The sequence below is a fragment of the Eutrigla gurnardus genome, assembly GCF_963514095.1.
Source record: "Eutrigla gurnardus genome assembly, chromosome: 7".
In the NCBI taxonomy this organism is placed as follows: domain Eukaryota; kingdom Metazoa; phylum Chordata; class Actinopteri; order Perciformes; family Triglidae; genus Eutrigla; species Eutrigla gurnardus.
The window spans coordinates 25,458,947-25,479,631 of record NC_139921.1 but is presented as its reverse complement, the minus strand read 5'-3'; the positions used below and the strand labels follow the sequence as shown (position 1 = coordinate 25,479,631).

Here is a 20,685-nt window from a genome sequence, read left to right as displayed (position 1 = left end):
ATATTTATCAAAATCAACTATTAAAAAAAACTAGATATGAACTAATAGATGAGGGGATTACGACAGTTCCTGAAGGCAGCATCCCGACGCAGCTGACGTCAGGGGCGCTGCAACGTTTGCGTCCGTTCAAAGATAAAGTTTCAAGTGTTTCACAACCGACAACTACACAGAAAAACAATATCATGAATCCATCCATACAGATAGAGCGTTAGCTATATATATATATATATATCTTTATAACCCTGAAAACACTTAAGGTTTTATTTTTTAATTCAAATATCTCACATCAGAAAAGTTACATGTATAAACCTTCATCATCATCATCGTCACCACCACCAGTCTTTTTTCACACCAAAGACAAATAAAGAAATGTGGAAACTGAATTAGAAGAAAAAGGTGTTTTATTCATCTCTGCCGTTAGAAAACAAACCGTGAACACACCTGTGCAGCTATCGGATCAGCCGGCCAGGTGACGTTGTGCTCATTGCTTCACTTACGTCCTGCAGGTAAATATTTAGTGTTTTATTGTGACGGGTTTTAGAAATGTTTGAATCTTTGAAACTAAACGTTCTTCATGTGGAACTCATTGAAGACGCTGTGATGTCGTCAAACTAAAGTGCTGATTACTGAAGTGTCCCTAACAGGCCACCGTACGATTTAACAATCATAGTCTTCACGTTTACATTTTTATGTGATTTGTCAGATGAAATTAATCTCAACATTTTACTAGAAAAATAAAAAAACACTCTTAATCGCTCCGTTATTGACATTCATTCATTAAAGTCAGCGTGACCTTTGACCCCCCATTTATTGTTAGTGATACAGAGAAGAAGCTTATTCTACTGACGACTTCAGATTGTTTTCCTACTCTCGTACACGGACCGTTATTTCCCGCTCTCCATGAAAACAGCACGGTGCATTTGTGACAGTCGGGGAAAACAGAACCTCCGTAGCGATGGCGACGATGCCTCACAGGAAGTTGGTCTTGAGCGTGATGCTGGGGGAGGCCTTGGCGGCGACATTGGCACCGCTGGCTTTAGCGTTCAGACTCTCCTGGTTTCCCTTGACGGCGGCTTCCAGACGGGACTTCAGGTGAGGAGACGACGCGATGAGAGACCTGAGAGAAACACATGACATCATCCAGAGGTGCCTTCACTGGATCTAGCAAGACCCACGTGGGCTGGTTCACCACAGCTGGAGGAACCAGAATAAAGTGTTTATCTGTGATTTAATATCAATAACCAGATGAAAAGGATGCTGAAATAACTCCATCATGATGGTGATCAGTAAAAAGTGTTGAGTCATGCTTTGTTAGGTCTGTCTGCAAGACGACAAGATAACTACTTTTAAAACGCTGTTTTTTTTAATGGAGTCTGGTTGAGACAGTTTCTAGTTACCTGAACACGGCGGAGTGCTGCGGGCCGAGTCGCATCAGGTCTTTGAGCGCCCCCTCATGGAGCGAGCGGGAAGCTGGGGGGGCGGAGCCGAGAGCGTTTTCATCTAGGAGGAAGGAGATGAGGAGCGGCAACAAGATGGCCACCAGCTGAGGACCTGAGGGTCAGAAAACCTTGTGTTATTCCTGCCGGCCCGTGAAGGAAACACAACATGAGAATCAGCGGGCAACATGTCAACAGGGTTCTGGACTCACGCTGAGACTCGTCTGCAGCCTGGACCAGAGCCTCCATGGCTCGGACCCCCTCCAGGACCCCCAACAGCTCCTCTGGTGTCTGAGGGCGACTCCTCTCCACCTTCTGAGGAGGAAACGCATCACAATGGGTCAGATATTACAACCTGAAGTAAACGGAGTAAACCTGACTGCAGCTTTTGAGACATGACTCATCATTTGATGGCGCGCCGAGTCGTCGTTGTCAGTCACACACACACACACACACATAGTCTAGTCTGTACCTGCAGGAATCGAACCAGCGGCGGTCCGAGCGCCTGGATGTACGGGACGGCCACGGAGGGCGGAGCCTGGAACACTGACGTCAGCAGCTGATAACACCGACTTACAACCTGCAGACACACACACACACACACACACTGACTATTAGTATGACTTTACATCTATTTTAACTTTATTTCATTATTACTATGATTTTGGAGCTATACTCCTAAATCAAAGCTGGATGGAGGGCCCTCCGCGGGGCCCCCCGTCCTGTTGGTGCTGACCTGCGGGTCTTTGGCGTCCATGCTGGCGGTGAAGCGCTGCAGGCAGAGCGAGTGCAGCGGCTCCACGGTGCAGACGTCAGGACCAGCAGACAGCAGGAAGACTGTCAGAGCTGTGAGCAGGCGAACCTGATCCACTACGGAGTCTCCTGAAGACACAAACATGCAGCCAATCGTTGGAATCAAACCTGTGTGTTTTGTTGTGTTGCTGTTGTTGTTGCTGTTGTTGTTTACCAGCGTCCCAGAGGCCCAGCAGAGTGTTGAGAGCTGATCTCAGCAGCTCCTTCCAGGCTCCTCGGCTCTTCTCCTGGCGGCTCATTGGAGACGTCACTACAGTCTTCAGAGACTGCAGGGACACCTGGACCACCATGTCCAGAGAGCCCGCTGCCGCCGCCGCCACCGCCGAGGCACCTGGGAGAAATCCATCAGCAACATGAATTGAAGAAGTAAGTGTAGCTGCTGTCAGTGGATGATACCTGAGTGAGTGTAGGTGTAAACATCCAGGTAAAACTGATCCAAACACTCAAAAGGCAGCCAGCCCTAGTTACATGTGTGTGTGTGTGTGTGTGTTACCAGTGTGTGTGTGTGTGTGTGAGTGTGTGTGTGTTACCAGTGTGTGTGTGTGTGTGTGTTACCTGTGTGTGTGCTGGGCTGATGAACCAGCTCTCGGAGGACTCCCAGCAGCAGGTAGAGGACGGTGGGGAGGATGGACACGCTGCCTGCAGCAGGACAGACAACCAATCAGAGTCCGGTACAGAGAAACACATCACCTGTTAGCATTAGCATTAGATTAGCATGTGAAGGTGTCTCACCTTCTGGGGAGCAGACAGACGGCAGCTCAGAGAGGACACACAGAGCGGACGCCACCAGCTGACAGTCACCGTCAGTCCAGGTCCACACTGAACCTCCAGGACCTGATGGACACACGTGAAGTTAGAAGGAGATGAAAACAGGACAGGAACCGCTCTGAGCTGGTTCTGGATCAGCAGGACAGAAACCGCTCTGAGCTGGTCCTGGATCAGAAGAACTCCAGAGAACCAGGAAAACAACAACGCAGCTCAATCAGAGATCAGATGTTCTGATAAAATGAGACTCAGCATCTTTTCTGAATCTGTCCAAGCGTCTCCTGTAATCCATCAACACATGATCCACCAGGGACCACATGTTGAGATCTGGTTTTACTGGGTTTCTCAGGAACCACCAACTCTCTCTGCCAGCAGATCAACTTCTCGCAGAACTTCATCTGGATTTATTATCATTTAGAGGGTTTCTGTCTCCCTGCTGCAGTACCACTCTCTACCTGACTGGTTACTGATGGACCGGGGGCGCTGTTTTACAGAAACAATCATTAAAGGCTGTTTAATGTGACATCTGGTTGTAAATATGAAGTTATCAAAGAAATAACATAAATTTAAGTATTGCCTGCTGAGTTTATCTAATAATCAATTATACCGTTGTATTATTTGAATATCTTTGATCATAATATTATAATAATAACAATTATTATAATTATAATTATAGCCTCCTCCAACCGTTCCCTCCTCGTACCAGTTGGACTGGTCCCGGCCAGTTTGGGGCTGAGCTGTGGAAGTTTCCGGACCAGCACACAGAGGCAGAGCTCCAGCGCTCCGAACACCAGCGAACGCCCGGGAATCAGACCGCCGGTGTCCCGTCCCTCGCCAAACTCAGGCAGCGTCTCCTTCTCCGACGCGCCGTCGTCCACTGAGGAACAATAAAGTTGATTTAACAACAGCAGCCCTGGTGGAGGACGTAGACCGTGTGTGTGTATCAGAGTGTGTGTGTATTAGAACGGGGTTCACCCTCGGCGCTGTGGCGTTTCTCTCGGACCCGCTCCTGAGCCGCCATGACAACCTGCCGCAGTAAGTCCAGCACGGCGAGCTGGACGGACGCCGCCTCTCTGGTCACCATCAGCCTGTGGAGGACGCTGAGCAGCTCCACACTCAGAACCTGCAGACAGACAGGCAGACAGACCTGGGCTTGAGTTCTGGTCTAGACTTTCCAGCTTTTGGGAATCGGGTCTGGATTCAGGGTCCAGCGGCGTCTCACCTGGTCGTTTCCGATCTTGGCCCGGGGCCAGGGGGCATCCAGCAGAGCCTGCAGAGCTCGCAGACAGGAAGTGATGTTCTCCATCTGGTCCTCGGAGTGCGGAGAACACAGGAACTCCAGGCTGATCCCTGCACAGGACCGACACCACCAGACTTCATGCAGAAAAGTCACAATTTAAGGACATACATGGTTTTTAGTGGTTGAGCGGCTGCTGGTTGCTACCGAGTATGAGATGAAGTCTGTCGGCGCTGACATCTTCGGGACTCTTAGCTCCGCCTCCCGTCTGTCCCATGGAGGTGGGCGTGGCCGGACGGGACAGGTAGACAGGTGTGTCGTCTGACATCACAAAACCTGCAACACACAGTCACACTGAAACTGAAGTACATCTGTAGTCCTAACATGGAGGAGGAGGAGGGAGGAGGGGAAGGAGGAGGGAGTAAGGAGGAGTAAGGAGGAATGAGGAGGAATGAGGAGGGAGTGAGGAGGAAGGAGGAGGAGCACTGACCGGTGCTGTGGAGCCAGAGGGAGGTGGCGTGGAGGATGGGAGCCCAGGAGGAGGAGTAATGAGCTCTGGCCTGGTTCAGGGTCTCTGATGTGTAGAAAGAACCGCCTGGAGGAGAAAGAGGAGGTGAAACTTTCATCATGTATATCTAAGAAAAATAATAAATACTTTTGGAGAAACTGAGAAGATTCACTGAACCAAACGATGCATCAACGTTTGGTTAGACTCCTCCCCCGACTCCTCCCACCTGTGGCAGGAAGCTGTGATGCATACTCCTGCGGGAGGGACAGCAGGGCGTAGTCCTGCAGCACCGCCAACCACAGACGACTCAGTGTCGACAGATCCGATTGGACCAACCTCAGCAGGCCCTCGCCTCCCGACTCACAGCTCGAGCCATCATTGGCCAGAGAGGAGGAGACGGGCAGATCAGCCGTCCAATCAGGGCTCTCCTCCAGTCTGTTCTCCTTCCGTCTACTCCTCTGAACGGCAACGATGTAAACCTGAGAGAGACGTATCGTAGAGTGACTAAAGAGTCATGATAATATCGTAGTGACTAAAGTAATGTGATAATATCGTAGAGTGACTAAAGTATCGTAATAATATTGTAGAATGACTAAAGTATCGTGATAGCATCGTAGAGTGACTAAAGTATCGTAATAATATTGTAGAGTGACTAAAGTATCGTAATAATATTGTAGAATGACTAAAGTAATGTGATAATATCGTAGAGTGACTAAAGTATCGTAATAATATCATAGAGTGACTAAAGTATCGTAATAATATTGTAGAATGACTAAAGTATCGTGTTAGCATCGTAGAGTGACTAAAGTATCGTAATAATATTGTAGAGTGACTAAAGTATCGTGATAATATTGTAGAGTGACTAAAGTATCGTGATAGCATCGTAGAGTGACTAAAGTATTGTGATAGAATCGTAGAGTGACTAAAGTATTGTGATAGAATCGTAGAGTGACTAAAGTATTGTAATAATATCATAGAGTGACTAAAGTATCGTAATAATATCGTAGAATGACTAAAGTATCGTGATAGAATCGTAGAGTGACTAAAGTATCGTAATAATATCATAGAGTGACTAAAGTATCGTAATAATATCGTAGAATGACTAAAGTATCGTGATAGAATCGTAGAGTGACTAAAGTATCGTAATAATATCGTAGAATGACTAAAGTATCGTGATAATATCGTAGAGTGACTAAAGTATCGTAATAATATCATAGAATGACTAAAGTATCGTGATAGAATCGTAGAGTGACTAAAGTATCGTAATAATATCATAGAGTGACTAAAGTATCGTAATAATATCGTAGAATGACTAAAGTATTGTGATAGAATCGTAGAGTGACTAAAGTATCGTAATAATATCGTAGAATGACTAAAGTATCGTGATAATATCGTAGAATGACTAAAGTATCGTGATAGAATCGTAGAGTGACTAAAGTATTGTTATAACATCGTAGAATGACCAAAGTATCATGATAGCATCATAGAGTCACTTCCTGCAGCTGTTGCACGGGATCAGTAAGAAGCGGTGAACACCCACCTCGGCCCACGCCTTCAGCACGGCCAGCGTTTCCATGGTAGCGGTGGCCTCGTCGTACAGCTGCAGTGCCGCGTCCCCCCCGGCCTGGACTCGGGCCAGCGAGGAGGCCAGCAGCTGATGCACCCGCCGCAGGTCACGGAGGTAGCTGACCACGCCACTGGCGATCCAGGCGCTGCACACCTGCAGGGGGAGACGGTGGGGGGGTCAAAGGTCACAGCGGGGGTCACATGATGTTGTCTGGGTACCTGGTTACCAATAATTATTGATTGGTGACCTGGCAGGCCTTGGCGGTGACGTCGGGAGGAGCGTCAGCTGTGAAGGCTGGTCTGAGAGCAGCTCCTACCTATACACACACACACACAAAATATATAAATATTATTATTATCATTATTATTATTAATAATACAAATCAGAAGAAAGTGTATCAGAGTGTGAAAGCCGTCATCGGTGACATCAGAGCTCCTTACATTAGCCTGGTACTGCTCCAGGATCACATGACCCGGGAACTCCGGTTCAGGGATGGCTGAGAAGCGCCGGATGATCACCAGCAGGGTCTGCAGACCCGCCAGCCTCAGCTGGTCGCTGTGGTCCGTCGCCGCCATGAACGCCATGCGGACCAGGTCTCCGAGATGAAGGACCAGGAAGTCTGTGGAGAGACAAGGGGGAGGGGTTCACGCAGGTCTGGGTAGTCCACCAACATGGGACGAACAAGGCAGGGGTCTTACCAGTGGACTCGTGCAGGCGCCGCTCCTGAGCCAGAACCATGTCGAAGTGGGCCGGGTCTGCGGTCTCACACTGGTCTATGATGCGACACACACACTCCATGGCGAACCGCCGCGTGGCCCAGCGCAGCGCCGTGAAGGGCCCGCTGGACTCCGAGGACGCCTTGAAAGCCGAGCAGTCGTCATCTCTGTCGGGGTCCAAATCCCGGTCCTCCTGCCTCGCCTCAACCGGGGTCAGGCAGTCTGGAGGAGAGGTCAAAGTTCACTCCTGATCCTGGAGACTCAAGGCCCACTTACTGCTAGCATCGTAGAGTGACTAAAGTATCGTGATAGTATCGTAGAGTGACTAAAGAGTCGTGATAGTATCGTAGAGTGACTAAAGAGTCGTGATAGTATCGTAGAGTGACTAAAGAGTCGTGATAGTATCGTAGAGTGACTTAAGTATCGTGATAGTATCGTAGAGTGACTAAAGAGTCGTGATAGTATCGTAGAGAGTGACTAAAGAGTCGTGATAGTATCGTAGAGTGACTTAAGTATCGTGATAGTATCGTAGAGTGACTTAAGTATCGTGATAGTATCGTAGAGTGACTAAAGAGTCGTGATAGTATCGTAGAGTGACTAAAGTATCGTGATAGTATCGTAGAGTGACTTAAGTATCGTGATAGTATCGTAGAGTGACTAAAGAGTCGTGATAGTATCGTAGAGTGACTAAAGTATCGTGATAGTATCGTAGAGTGCTGGTGAACCCACCGGTGGTTGCAGACAGGACGTCCTTGCAGAGTTTGAGCCAGTGTCCCAGTTTCCCGCTGGTGGCGCTGGACGCCATCATGTGAACCAGAGTCTCTTGGATGTCCCTCGTCAGACGTGGATCTGACTCCCGGTCCAACAGAGTGAACAAGGCCCCTTCCAGACCCACCTCCTTTATGGTAACGTCTGCAGAGGGGGGAGATCTTAGTCAGGGGCCGATCACACCGGGAAGCGTGATACAGTAATTTTAGATCAAAGAAAATCAAAACTAGACTGGTACGGTCCTCTAAAAGGGGGTCAGAACTAGACTGGGATGGTCTTTTTTAAATTAAAGGGGGTCTGAACTAGACTGGTCCGGTCCTTTACAGGGGGTCTGCCTCACCCAGTTGTGTGTTGTCCCGTCTGGGCAGCTCCTTCACCAGAGTCACGGCGTGTTCAGAAACCTCCACTGCCTCCCGCTGGACCAGCTGCCGCAGACATGCAACCACGGCCCGACGCAGACACAAGTAGGAGCTGCACAGGTGGGCCTGACACACACACACACACACAAACACACAACACACAACACACACACACATTTAAGGTACATCTAAGGAAGCATGCAGCTACACAGTGTTTCCTCCAGACAATTTGATCTTCTGCTCAATAATTCTGTCCAAAAACAATAATACCGTCATGACGTCTCTGTCTCTTTAAAGTTGATCATGTGATGAGATCAATCAACCTGACTCTTATAATAACAAACAGGACTAGGGTAACTGGGTGAGCGCCCTCTAGAGGAAACACTGGGTAGTTAGTAGTCTGTTAAATGTTAAAGCAACACTGAGTCGATGTGTTGCCCAGTTAGCCGCCTGTCTGCGAAACGGCGTGAAAGTGAGATGCAAAACAACAGTGAGACAAAAAAAAAAAAACTCCAAACGACGACGGCCAGTCAATACGGAGAAAAGGAAAGATGTTAAAAATAAAACGGAGAACATGCGTGACAAGTGTTACAATGACAGCATTAATAATGTATTTCAGTGACAGGAAGTTGCTTGTAAAAAAAGGAAAATAGTTGAGGGAGAAAAAGCCGAACAGAACAGTGATACACGTGGCAGCGTCAGGCTTCTGGAGAGCAAACCTACCAACATGGAATAATCCAACAAGATCTCCTGCAAGACACAAGACAGGGCGACAAGAAACACACAGCGTGAGCCTCCAGGTGTGTTCACGCCCGATGAGAGGCCGACCGACGCCTCGCACTATGTTGTTATGATTTCAATAACCAGATCAAAAGGATGAAATAACTAGTGATGGCCTGAGGTGTTCTCAGGTCAGGTGTACTCTGGTCAGGGGGGGTCATGTGGGTCAGTTGGGTCAGGTAGTTAGGTGTGGCCAGGTGTGGTCAGGTGGGTCAGGTGGGCAGGTATACTCCGGTCAGGTGGGTCAGGTGTTCTCAGATGGGTCAGGTTCTCAGGTGGGTCAGGTTCTCAGGTGGGTCAGGTTCTCGGGGGGGTCAGGTTCTCAGGTGTACTCACACAGAGGGCAGGTACCAGGCTGACCAGGTTGACGTGTGGAGGTGAGAACATGTGCAGCTGCTGCAGACAGGAGATGGCTCTGGCCTGAACCAGAGAGTCCGAAGCGTCCTGCATCACACCACATCCCACCAGGCAGCTAGAGCGCAGCGCCGACACGGTGGCACCGTCACCTGACGGAGACAACACACCACTCACACACCTGCTGCACCTTCATCTGACAAACACATCACACCACTCACACACCTGCATATCAGTCAGTGGAATGTGTGGGTGGGTGGGTGGGTGGGTGGTGTAGGTGGGCGGTACCTTGCAGGTCGGGGCCCAGGCAGGTGATGAGGGCGTGCAGGCAGCGTCCCAGACTGTGGTGCACCTCAGGGTGCGTGGGTGGAGCAGACAGCAGCAGGCGGAGCACCAGGGTGAAGGACGGCTCGGCGTGGGCTCGGTACAGAGCACCGGACAGGTCCACCACCAGAGACAGACTGTGGAGAGACCAGGTCTGCATCCACCAGACCCCCATGTGTCAGACCATCGCTCCCTTTTAAATGCTGTTTGAGGGTTTGTGTCAGGGGTCAGGGTACCTGGACCTCCGGCGAGGTGCTGTCCTGGCTCAGGGTGAACAGGACGCCCAGGCAGGTGGACAGGTGTTGAGGGGAGCCGATCCCTCCGGTGTAGCGGTGCAGCGCCCCCAGAGCCAGAGCGTAGCCGCTGCGAGACGCCGCGTCCCGAGCCGTCTTCAACCTGAGCAGCCGGACGGAGGCGTGTTAGAGTCCCTGAGACCGCTCTTTTTATCGGGGACAAAACTGAATACTTCCTCTTGACATCAACAAAAACCTAAATCATGACTCAGCACATTAAAAAAGTTCTCACATGGCCTGAATACTAAACACAGCAACCATTGTGAAGGAGAACCACGAACGCAGCATCACTCTCTCATATATCTCAGTTATTTAAAGATCTTGGGGACTATTTCTGGTTGGCTATGGTTTATTAATAATAATAATCGTGTGTGTGTGTGATGAGTATTTTTGGATCACATCCTGATTTGCTGCTTCTTTTTTAAGATCCAGACTGAAATAGAATGAAATGAGTTTGTAGACTTTTGTCTGTTTTTCAAAGGCAGATATTCTGCTTCATTGTGCCGATATAAGATAAATGAAAATAAATCTTTCCCTCTTATCCCCTCCTCTCCCTTTTATCATTATTATTCTTTTTGGTTAATTTATATGATGCTATCAGGAAGTAGAGGCGGTGACTCTGATTGGTGCATGACGTCCACCTCCACCTACCTGTCGAAGCAGAGCAGGGAGACCGACACGGTGAAGCCGGGGTCTCCCACCACCTGAACCAGCCGGGCCAGACCTTCAGCAGCCAGACACCGCAGCAGAGGACTGGAGCTCTCCAGCGCCCCCGACAGGAGGGCCAGCGCCGGGCAGCGCACCCCTTCCGGCCCCAGGGACCCCCGGGTACTGCCCTGGTGCTGAGGAGGACACGGGTTAGAGGTTCAAGTGTGTGGTGGAGATCTGCTGCCCCAAGTGGACAAACAAGGAATCAGATGGCATCCCAATGCCAACAGCTGCAGTACCTTGAGTAAACTGCAGAGGGCAGCGCAGACGTGCGTCTGGACGGTCTGCTGGCGTTGACCCTTCAGCTGGTTCACCGTCTCCACAAACTGCTCCAAGATCTTCACCCTGAGGGAACCACACCAGCACAGTCTGGTTCAGAGACCATTCAGCTGCTGGACCAGTACAGAGACCATGCAGCTGCTGGACCAGTATACCAGTACAGAGTCCATGCAGCTGCCGGACCAGTATACCAACACAGAGTCCATGGTACCTCTGGGCGGAGATGATGTGGGGGTGGAGCACTCCAAAGAGGTGGACGGCGGCGGCGGTGAGAGCGACGGGAGGAGGAAGAGGAGCTGGAGCTTCGTCACTCTTCTCACACAGCCTGAAGGCGTCGTTGTCCAGCGAACCTCCGCCCACGCTGCTGCCGTGGAGCTGCCGAGAGAAACACCACCCGTCACACCTTGCTGCTGCTGCTAGCACCCTGCTAGCATCCCAGCTAGCATTCAGCGCTGCTCACCTGTTCCTCGATGTATCGGTGGTCGGTGGCGAGGAGGGCGGGGCAAACCAGCTGCAGGTCGTCAGGGTGACAGAGGGGAGGCAGCAGGGTGAGCTCTGAACACGGCTGGTTCAGGTTGTCCTGACCGGACAGATCCGAGACCAGCTGGTTCATCACCAAACCAAAACTCTCTGCAGAGAAGAGAAGGAGGAGGAGGAGGGGGAGAGGAGGAGGAGGAGGAGGAGGAAGGGGAGAGGAGGAGACATGCTTGTTAATTCTCAGACAGAAAAATATATGAAAAAGATGCAGAGAATAAAGAGCAGGGTAGAAAGAAAGGAAGCGACAGGAATGATGATGATGATGATGAGGAGGAGGAGGAGGAAGGAGCTGCAGTCGTGTTACCTTGGTAGGTGGGTGGAGGCAGCAGAGCCAGCAGCTCGTAAACCCTCAATCTGTAGACCAGAGACCAGCTGCGAACTGAACCCCCGTAGGACCTGAGGAGAGCAGGCAGCCTGGAAACAGACAGGGAGACAGACAGACAGAAGGTGTCAGTGGGACAAACAGAAGAGAGACCGGATCGTACCAACACGTATCGTTTAGAGGGACCGACCTGGTGAGCAGGGCCACGGCGCAGGCCAATGGAGTGAGCAGACGGCTGATGATGTCATCGGTGGCGAGCTCCCTGCAGTGGAGCATCAGGTTCTTCATGGCTGCTCAGACACAACGACACAGTCAGTTTCTTAAACTTAAACACACACACACACACACACACACACACACACACACACACACACACACACACACACACACACACACACACACACACACACACACACACACACACACACACACACACACACACACACACACACACACACACACACACACACACACACACACACACACACACACACACACACACACACACAGAGGAAGTAATTCGGCACTGACCGAAAAGCGCCCCGGCACGTCCCTCCAGCGTAACCTGCCACGTGAAGTAGTCCCCTCGTCGCAGCTCCATCTCCTGCTCCCTGAGGGAAGCAGGAAACACACACCGCCACAGGAGGAGGAGACGGGGGAGGTGGTGGTCCACGACAGCTGGGCCTGGACACACACACACACACTGCTGAAATAACTCCATCATGATGGTGATCAGTAAAAAGTAGGAAGTCATGCTTTGTTAGGTCTGTCTGCAAGACCACAAGATAACTACTTTTAAATGCTTGTTTTCTGAATGGAGTCTGGTTGATGTATCTGCTCCATCAACACTCCATATAAGGTCTAGACATAAATACAGCAGAGACCTTATTGTTTGGACCACAGACAGTCTCTGGTTTCTCCACATAGTCTTGTCTGGTCTCTGGACTAATGTGAGCTACTATCTAGACCTCTGGGGGACCACAGACAGTCTCTGGTTTCTCCACATAGTCTGGTCTGGTCTCTGGACTCATGTGAGCTACTATCGTAGTGTTTTACCTAAAGTGATGAGGGAGGAGACGAGCAGCCAGCCGGCCTGAGTCCTCTGAAGAGAGATCCGACTGTTCTGAGAGGCTGAACGGAGCAGGTCCTCAGCCAGACCCAGAACCACCTGCACCCCAACACATCAACACACACTGTATAACTACACTAATAATAATAATGGATGTCATGATTATTCTGAACCTGGTACATGTGGCACAAAGATTTTACCCACCATGCCTCTGGTGTGTGGTATTCCCAGGGGGCAGTGTTGCACCGCGGCCACCAGGGCGGCGACGGCGGCTCCGTACCCGGCCACGGCCTCGCGGGAGGACTTCAGCGCCGCCAGCCTCTCGGCACAGCGGTCCAGCAGCGAGGAACACTGGGATGGCATCGCCGTGGCGACGCAGCGCAGGCACCAGGCAGCGGCCAGAGAGGCGGAGGAGGCCGGGTGGAGGAGGACAGCGATCACCGTGTCCAGGAGGGCTGTAAGGGGGGGAGGAGGAGGAGAGAGAGGAGGGCGAGGAGGAGCAGAGTAGTAGGGGGAGTAGGAAGAGGAGGAGGGGGAGGAAGAGAGGAGGGGGGGAGTAGGAGGGGTTGAGGACAGTAGGAGGAGGGGGAAAAAGGGGAGGAGGAGGGGGAGGAGGAGGAGACGAGTTGGAGGGGGAGGAAGAAGGGGAGAAGGAGGAGGAGGAAGAGAGGGAGGAGGAAGGGGATGAGGAGGAGGACAGGAAGAGAGTAGGAGGGCAGAGGAGGGGGAGAGGAAGAGCAGGAGGAGGATAAGGAAAAGGGGAAGGAGAAAGGGGAGGAGGGGGATGCAGGTCATGCTGTTATTCTCCTGGGTTCCACTAGGGGGCGACACTGCTGTATAACGGAGTACTGAAGATTCTCATACATTTTACATAATAATTGTAAATTAATTCATCATTACTTCACACTGTGTGTGTGTGTGTGTGTGTGTGTGTGTGTGTGTGTGTGTGTGTGTGTGTGTGTCAGACCTGTGCTGCTGTCAGTGAGGAGGGGGGCGGCGGTGGATCCGAGTCCCTGGATGAGTCCTCCCAGTTCCAGAAGGCAGCAGACCAACACGTGCTGACTAGACGAGACGTCTGCAGACGAAACTCTGGTCTCACTGTTCCCATCAGTTAGAGAGTCATCTACACACACACACACACACACACGGGTGAGTCCAGGTTGCCGTGTGTCCACGGGGGAAAAGCGGGTCCTCCTCTCTGCTCACCGATGGCTCGTGTCTGCGACGCCACGACGAGGCACAACTGCTTGGCAGCGTTGATCTGAGCCTTCTCCCCCAGCAGGGACCCCAGGGTGCTCCTCAGGATGAAGGAGACGCAGCGGCGCGTCACCACGGCGTCGCCCGGCGTCTGCGTGGCACGCACGTTGGACGCCAGATCCATCAGCAGGGACAGGAAGACCGGGAGGTTCACCTCCAACCAGGAGGAGCCCAGGGAGGAGACGAAGACAACGCAGGCCTGAGGAGGAGGAGGGGGAGGAGTGGTGTTGATGAGATCTGATCAGGTTCCTGGTCCTGGTCCCTGAAGTCCCCCTTCCTACCTGTGTGACTCCGATGCGGATCTCCTTGCTGACGGAGCTCGTCCCCTTCAGCAGGTCTCCGCTGGCTCGGAGGAAACCCGCCCCCCCACGCAGGAACCCCACCGACAACAAGTCCATGACCTCCTCTAGGGAGCTCCGCCCCCGTCCTGCCGGCCTGGGGGCTGCTGGGAAAACAAGACCAGAACCAGAGGTCAAAGGTCAGTCTGCTAACAGTTCTAATTAGCTAGTATGAGGAAGCTAGTAGGATGGGGAGTAGGAGGATGAGGAGGAGAGTTGGAGGAGGAGAGTAGGAGGATAAAGAGGAGCAGGAGGATGAGCAGGAGCAGTGGGGTCTCCCCCCCAGCGTACCAGGGGTCTGCCTGGGCTCCACAGAGGCCCCCAGCAGGGTTCCCAGCAGCTTGGCGACGGACACTCTGACGCTGTAGTTGGATCCTTCGAAGGCTCTGAAGCACAGCGAGGCCACGTTCTCCAGCTCGCTGGTCCACAGGAAGACCGCCTCCCTCTGCAGCTCCAGCAGACACTGAGGACCACACAGTACAGAGGATCTTCAACAGGGGTTCCGGGACCCCTAGGGGGTCCACAGAGTTACTGCGGGGGGTCCCCGACATTATTATTGGCCTGGTACAATAAGAAACATTATATGATACGTAATGGGGGATCCCTCCACCGGGTCCCTGTAGGTCCTTGTTACCTTGGCAGCGGCGCAGCGCACCGCCATGGAGCGGTCCGTGAGACACGGCCTCGCCGCCTTGTAGACGTCGCGGTGACACGGCACGCCGCTGACGCCCAGACCTCGCAGGATCTTCTCCAGACTGGACATGATCTCGTGCCGACCCTGAGACTGAGGGAGGAGGAGTCAACTTCTTTAGACCAGCAAACACGATCATCTTTAAACCAGGATGACGAGAAAATGAAAAATATAAAAATAGTTTGACTGATTATGACTGAAACATTTGGGTCTCATTTGTGGGTAAAAGTATCCTGATACGTCCTGTCCTCATCCCCGTTTCCATAGCAACGCTGGTGTGTGAGCAGCTCTAGCGGACTGACCGGATTCACAATAGGATGGTTTGGGTCCAGGATTGAGCTTAGCATAGCTAACTAGAAGGATGAAGTAAGAAGCAGACTAAAGCAGGACGGGAACCACTCTGAGCTGGTCCTGGATCAGCAGGACAGGAACCACTCTGAGCTGGTCCTGGATCAGCAGAACTCCATTCAGAAAACCAGGAAAACAAAAAAGCAGCTCTAATCAGAGACCAGATGTTCTGATAAAATGAGACTCAGCATCTTTTCTGAATCTGTCTCCTGTAATCCATCAACACATGATCCACCAGAGACCACATGTTGAGGTCTGGTTTTACTGGGTTTCTCCACGTTTCTCCACCACCAACTCAACCAGAGCTTTCTACACTTACGGTGGGGTCTTCCTGCTTTCAGCAGCTTTCCCTCATCAACTTCATCTGGATTTATTATCATTTAGAGGTTTTCTGTCTCCCTGCTGCAGTACCACTCTCTACCTGAACCTGAACGGGTAGTGATGGGCCGGTGGGGGCGCTGTTTTACAGAAACATCTAATTAAACGCTGTTTAATGTGAAATCTGCTTGTAAATATGAAGTTAATATGAAAAAAAGTTGAGTATAGAGACACCAGATTACTGCGTACCAGGTACATTTTGAATAAATACATTTTTAATGAGCAGACTGACCTCTGCGCTCTTCATGGCCTTCAGCAGGTTGATCAGAGTGTCTTTGACGGCGCCGGCGAGCGTCCTGCCGAGCTGCTCAAACAGAGCACCGAGACACGCGATGGCTGCCCTGAAACACACACACACACACACACACACACGAGACTCCTTTTACTGGTTTAATTTGACGTGAATGTATCATTCTGAACCTTTAAATCCATTTGAAATCTAAAATGCACTTTTTCCCCATCTTTCCCGTGTGCCCTGAATGCAACCTGACTCACAGTCGGGTCGGGAGTCCCGATGGAGAGTCGTCTTTACTGCGGATGATGTCATTGCACCTGTCCACCAATAGACTGGCAGCAATGGGGTCTCCCAAGCGGTACAGCAGGGCCAAACAGTGGGCCAGCAGCCAGCGGGTCGGAGGCCCGGGGGAGCCAATCAGAACGCCCGACAACTGGTCGATCAGACGCCGCTGGCTCTGTTTGACGGTGGCCTGGAGGGAGAAGACAAGATCCCGATGTTTATGATTCTCACAACAGGGAGTCATGTGACCCACGAACGGGCTCACTCGGCTCTCACCCGGTCGGTGGCAGGAAGGAGCTTCTTCAGGTGGTTCAGCCATTCAAAGATGAACTCCACTCTCTGATGTTCAGCCAGCTGACTGCACGCCTCCTCGTTCAGCAGGAGGCTGTGAGCTCGCTCCATCCTGATCCTCCTCCTCTCCTCCTCCTCTTCCTCTCAGTGAGGGTGAAAACTTCTGTCCTGCTCTGCCATTCTCCAAAACCCTGTCAGACACACAGAGGAGGAGGAATAAAAGACAACCTGGAAGAGACAGTGATTGAAGGACGCTCCACGAACACTACATCTCCCACAATGCAACTCTTTGCATTAGATCCTGCCTGCCTGCTTTAAAACTAGGGTCGCGTATTATCGCCATATTGACAACATTGTATCGACACACGGAATCAATCTTTTAACAAACCAACTGTTAATATTGTAAAAACAAGTTAAACCTTTTGGTGACAGTTGCGTCTTCAGTCCACTAGGTGGTGCCGGGTTTGTTAGTTGAAACCAGATGATGACAAACTGTGTTTTTCATTTGTAGATCAAAGTGTAATAAATCACAATGTAAACTTTTTAGAGCCTGACCAGATTTTTAATGTCGTCATAAATACGGTGGACTTCATCGTGGAGTTATCGCACCGTGATGTTCAGACTACGGTGACATCCCCAGAGGACAGGGTTGTCAAAAACAAAGGAAATCGATAGATAACTCTGATAATAATCGATTGTAAAAATAGGATAACTAATTTGCAAAAGTAACACATGAAAGGAAGCAAGGGAGACTCGAGTGTTTCAAACAGAACCAGAGAGTCTTTGTGTCCCACTGAGAGCCGGCAGATCGGATCAGACCAGACCGGATGAGACCGGACCGAAGACGAGACGCTGGGAGAATATCTGAGAGAGAGAGCAGCTCATAAATGATTCAACAGCACGTTAACACACAGCTCACTAAAGTAGACTAAAAATAGAAACACACTATTGCTGCTTCGTACATGTTCAAGTCCCAGATCCACCAGGAAATCAGGCCCGTCCTGTCTGGGTTCATGACATCATCATGACATCATCCAGAGGTGCTCGCTGGATTTCACCAAGCTGGATCTAGCAAGACCCACGTGGGCTGGTTCACCACAGCATGAGGAACCAGAATAAAGCATTGATCTGTGATTTAATATCAATAACCAGATGAAAATGATGCTGAAATAACTCCATCATGATGGTGATCAGTAAAAAGTGCTGAGTCATGCTTTGTTAGGTCTGTCTGCAAGACCACAAGATAACTACTTTTAAAACGCTGGTTTTCTGAATGGAGTCTGGTTGATGGGTGCTAGGCTACGCTAACGTTGTAGCTGCTCCGTCAACACTCCAAATAAGGTCATCTAGACATAAATACAGCAGAGACCTTGTTGTTTGGACCACAGACAGTCTCTGGTTCCTCCACATAGTCTGGTCTGGTCTCTGGACTAATGTGAGCTACTATCTAGACCTCTGGGGGACCACAGACCGTCTCTGGTTTCTCCACATAGTCTGGTCTGGTCTAATGTGAGCTACTATCTAGACCTCTTGGGGACCACAGACAGTCTCTGGTTTCTCCACATAGTCTGGTCTGGTCTAATGTGAGCTACTATTGTAGACCTCTTAGGGACCACAGTCTCTGGTTTCTCCACATAGTCTAGTCTGGTCTAATGTGAGCTACTATGGTGGATTTCTGGGGGACCCCCAGACCACTACGATTTGTTTAGTCTCCGTTGATTTAGTGACGTCAGGAGGAGAATCTCCACACTGATTGGCTTCGAGCCCTGGGAACCTTGACGACTACGCTCCTCTTTGACCTCTCCATCCTTTCCACACTCAGCATGAAAAAGTCAATTTCTCTATTTTAACTTCTATATATATTATATTCTTTGAATACGTTCCGCGCCAGCAGCGTCGGAGGGAGCCTGAGAACTGTTAATTGTTGTGTATATGACAAATAAAGACTTGAAACTGGAAACCAACCAGACTTAAACACTTGTCAAATTCACATGTAATGACGAACTGGTTTATGAAAGCCTGCAGAGTCCTAGTCTGAAGCCTCGGCTGACCGCCAGAGTGTCTGTCATCACACACAAACAGCTTTAAAACGCCAAACAGCCTCCGCTGCTGCTAGCATCGGGGTGGCTAACCGGGTTAGCTAACGAGCAAAAGTTTGGAAACAACCGGAGACAACAACGGAGCTGTTTACCTGTTAGTGTCGGTTAAAGGCCATCAATCGCAACCGGAAAGTGTCGGGTGGGAAACGACCGAGCAGACAGTTTATTTCTGCGTATTTCGACGGTCTTAACGGCTCCGTGCGAACTGCTGAAGCGACCGCTGATAGAAGAGTCGCCGCCTGTCAAGCCAGCGGTAAACCAACGGACAACATATCCGGTTACTGATATTTCAAAATAAAACGCATCAGGTTCGTTTGAAAAAAAACATCTTAAATCTTAATGAACACTTTCATCGGTGACGTTGTTCGGCCTGTTTCAGGGGGGCTGGAGCCACCTTAAATTGTTCCCCCCAAATAATTTGGCTTTTTATTTATTTGCTTATTGTCTTAGTCTTTATTTTAAGAATAATCTCATACTGATGAAAAGGTAAACCTATAGTTTTAGGATTATAGCATAATAGTCTGTAGAAAGAAGCATTTCTGTAAAGCCTATTTGCATTTTTGTTCTAATACAGTACTCAAAAGATGCAAGCGCAAAGATTTCGTATGCTTCTCCTGGGAGCTAAGCCCCCCATCTTTAAATGCTGGTGACATCCCTGACCTTCATCATGTGTATATTTTGACTCACGTGTATATTTGCCCCTTATTGTTAACCTGTTCATGTCACTGACAACGTATACATTGGTTGTATTCAGAATCAGAATCAGAATCAGAATTCCTTTATTGTCCCTCAACGGGGAAATTTGTTTGCCACAGCAGCCAAAGGACAGTATGTTACAAGAAACAATAGTAATAATAACAATAGCAAAAATTAACAATGTAAATTAAAAAATTAAAAAAATAGAATAGAAATAGAGTAGACTTGTTATATACATATAAATATGATATTGTACAAAAATTACCAGCAGTGAATTTTTATATACAATTCACAATAAAGTATAGAGTGCAGAATGAGGTCTATCGGGAGCAGTGCTTATTGTAGAATCTGACAGCAGCAGGAAGGAAGGACCTGCGATACCTCTCTTTAACACACTTGGGGTGTATCAGTCTATCACTGAAGGAGCTGACTAGTGCGACGATAGTGACCTGCAGGGGGTGGGACTCCTTCACCAGCAGCGATGACAGCTTGTCCATCATCCTGCTCTCTCCCACCACCTGCACTGGGTCAAGAGGGCATCCCAGGATGGAGCTGGCCTTCTTGATAAGAAGTTTGTCAAGTCTCTTCCTGTCTGCTGCTGCTCCAGCAGACTACACCATAGAAAATGGCTGATGCCACCACAGAGTCATAGAAAGTTGTCAGGAGTGCCCCCATGCACTCCAAAGGACCTCCAAATAAACCAGTCCAGTTTATTGTTCAGGTGAACTCCCAGGTACTTATAAGATGTCACCATCTCAATGTCCGTTCCTAGGATGTTCACCTGTGTGCAGGGTTGTTTGCGCCATTGCAACACAACATAAAACACAACACGTTTATCATAAAAACATCACTTACTCTAGATGGATAGATGGACTTTATTAATTGGGAAATTACTTTGTTGCAACAGCCAGTTGTCTGAAACAACAGTAATGCACAGCAAATTTACATATCACATACATATCTAGATAGATAGATAGATAGATAGATAGATAGATAGATAGATAGATAGATAGATAGATAGATAGATTTTAAATTAATCATATTGTATTACAGTCACGTAAAAAAACTTCAACGGGATTTCATTTTATTTGTCCATTTAAATGGTTACATTTTATTTTTTGTGTTTACGATTCTTACTTCCGGTCGTGCTTACTGCCGGTAACTTAAATGATCCGCTGGCGCTACCAAGTTGATAACGAATCATCGAACGTCAACAACAAACGCATTACGCCTAA

The 20,685-nt window shown here is 49.7% G+C and overlaps 1 protein-coding gene across 4 annotated transcripts; it reads right to left on the bottom strand.

Moving 5' to 3' along the window:
• Positions 1-383: 383 nt before the first annotated feature.
• On the bottom strand, positions 384-18,999 carry heatr5a (HEAT repeat containing 5a). 4 transcript variants are annotated; one of them, XM_084013010.1, is made up of 42 exons: positions 18,847-18,999; positions 16,641-16,846; positions 16,343-16,554; positions 16,080-16,188; positions 15,065-15,214; positions 14,722-14,893; positions 14,374-14,537; positions 14,042-14,291; positions 13,803-13,958; positions 13,040-13,290; positions 12,823-12,934; positions 12,298-12,450; positions 11,957-12,056; positions 11,749-11,858; positions 11,368-11,537; positions 11,119-11,282; positions 10,868-10,973; positions 10,572-10,762; positions 9,864-10,023; positions 9,592-9,781; positions 9,286-9,455; positions 8,893-8,919; positions 8,151-8,295; positions 7,772-7,954; positions 7,025-7,264; positions 6,767-6,945; positions 6,574-6,642; positions 6,300-6,479; positions 4,986-5,238; positions 4,742-4,846; positions 4,459-4,587; positions 4,237-4,364; positions 3,990-4,137; positions 3,718-3,891; positions 2,982-3,083; positions 2,805-2,888; positions 2,404-2,580; positions 2,173-2,318; positions 1,909-2,016; positions 1,649-1,751; positions 1,398-1,551; positions 384-1,117 (listed from the first exon to the last, which is right to left on the bottom strand). In XM_084013010.1, the coding sequence occupies exons 2-42, from the start codon at positions 16,764-16,766 to the stop codon at positions 970-972; spliced, it is 6,198 nt and encodes a 2,065-aa protein (XP_083869136.1). In that variant the 5' UTR covers positions 16,767-16,846; positions 18,847-18,999; the 3' UTR covers positions 384-969. The 4 variants fall into 4 exon arrangements, with proteins under 4 accessions (XP_083869136.1, XP_083869137.1, XP_083869138.1 ...); XM_084013011.1 differs by having other exon boundaries at positions 14,374-14,534; XM_084013012.1 differs by lacking the exon at positions 8,893-8,919.
• Between the last annotated feature and the right edge of the window lie 1,686 nt (positions 19,000-20,685).

Excerpts from the sequence above, each read along its gene's own strand:
- heatr5a (XM_084013010.1), bottom strand. The coding sequence starts at position 16,766 with ATGGAGCGAGCTCACAGCCTCCTGCTGAACGAGGAGGCGTGCAGTCAG. Across the intron at positions 12,451-12,822 it reads CTCCTCCCTCATCACTTTAG|GCCCAGCTGTCGTGGACCAC; the intron begins GTAAAACACTAC and ends GTGTGTGTCCAG. Across the intron at positions 3,892-3,989 it reads GAAACGCCACAGCGCCGAGG|TGGACGACGGCGCGTCGGAG; the intron begins GTGAACCCCGTT and ends ATTGTTCCTCAG.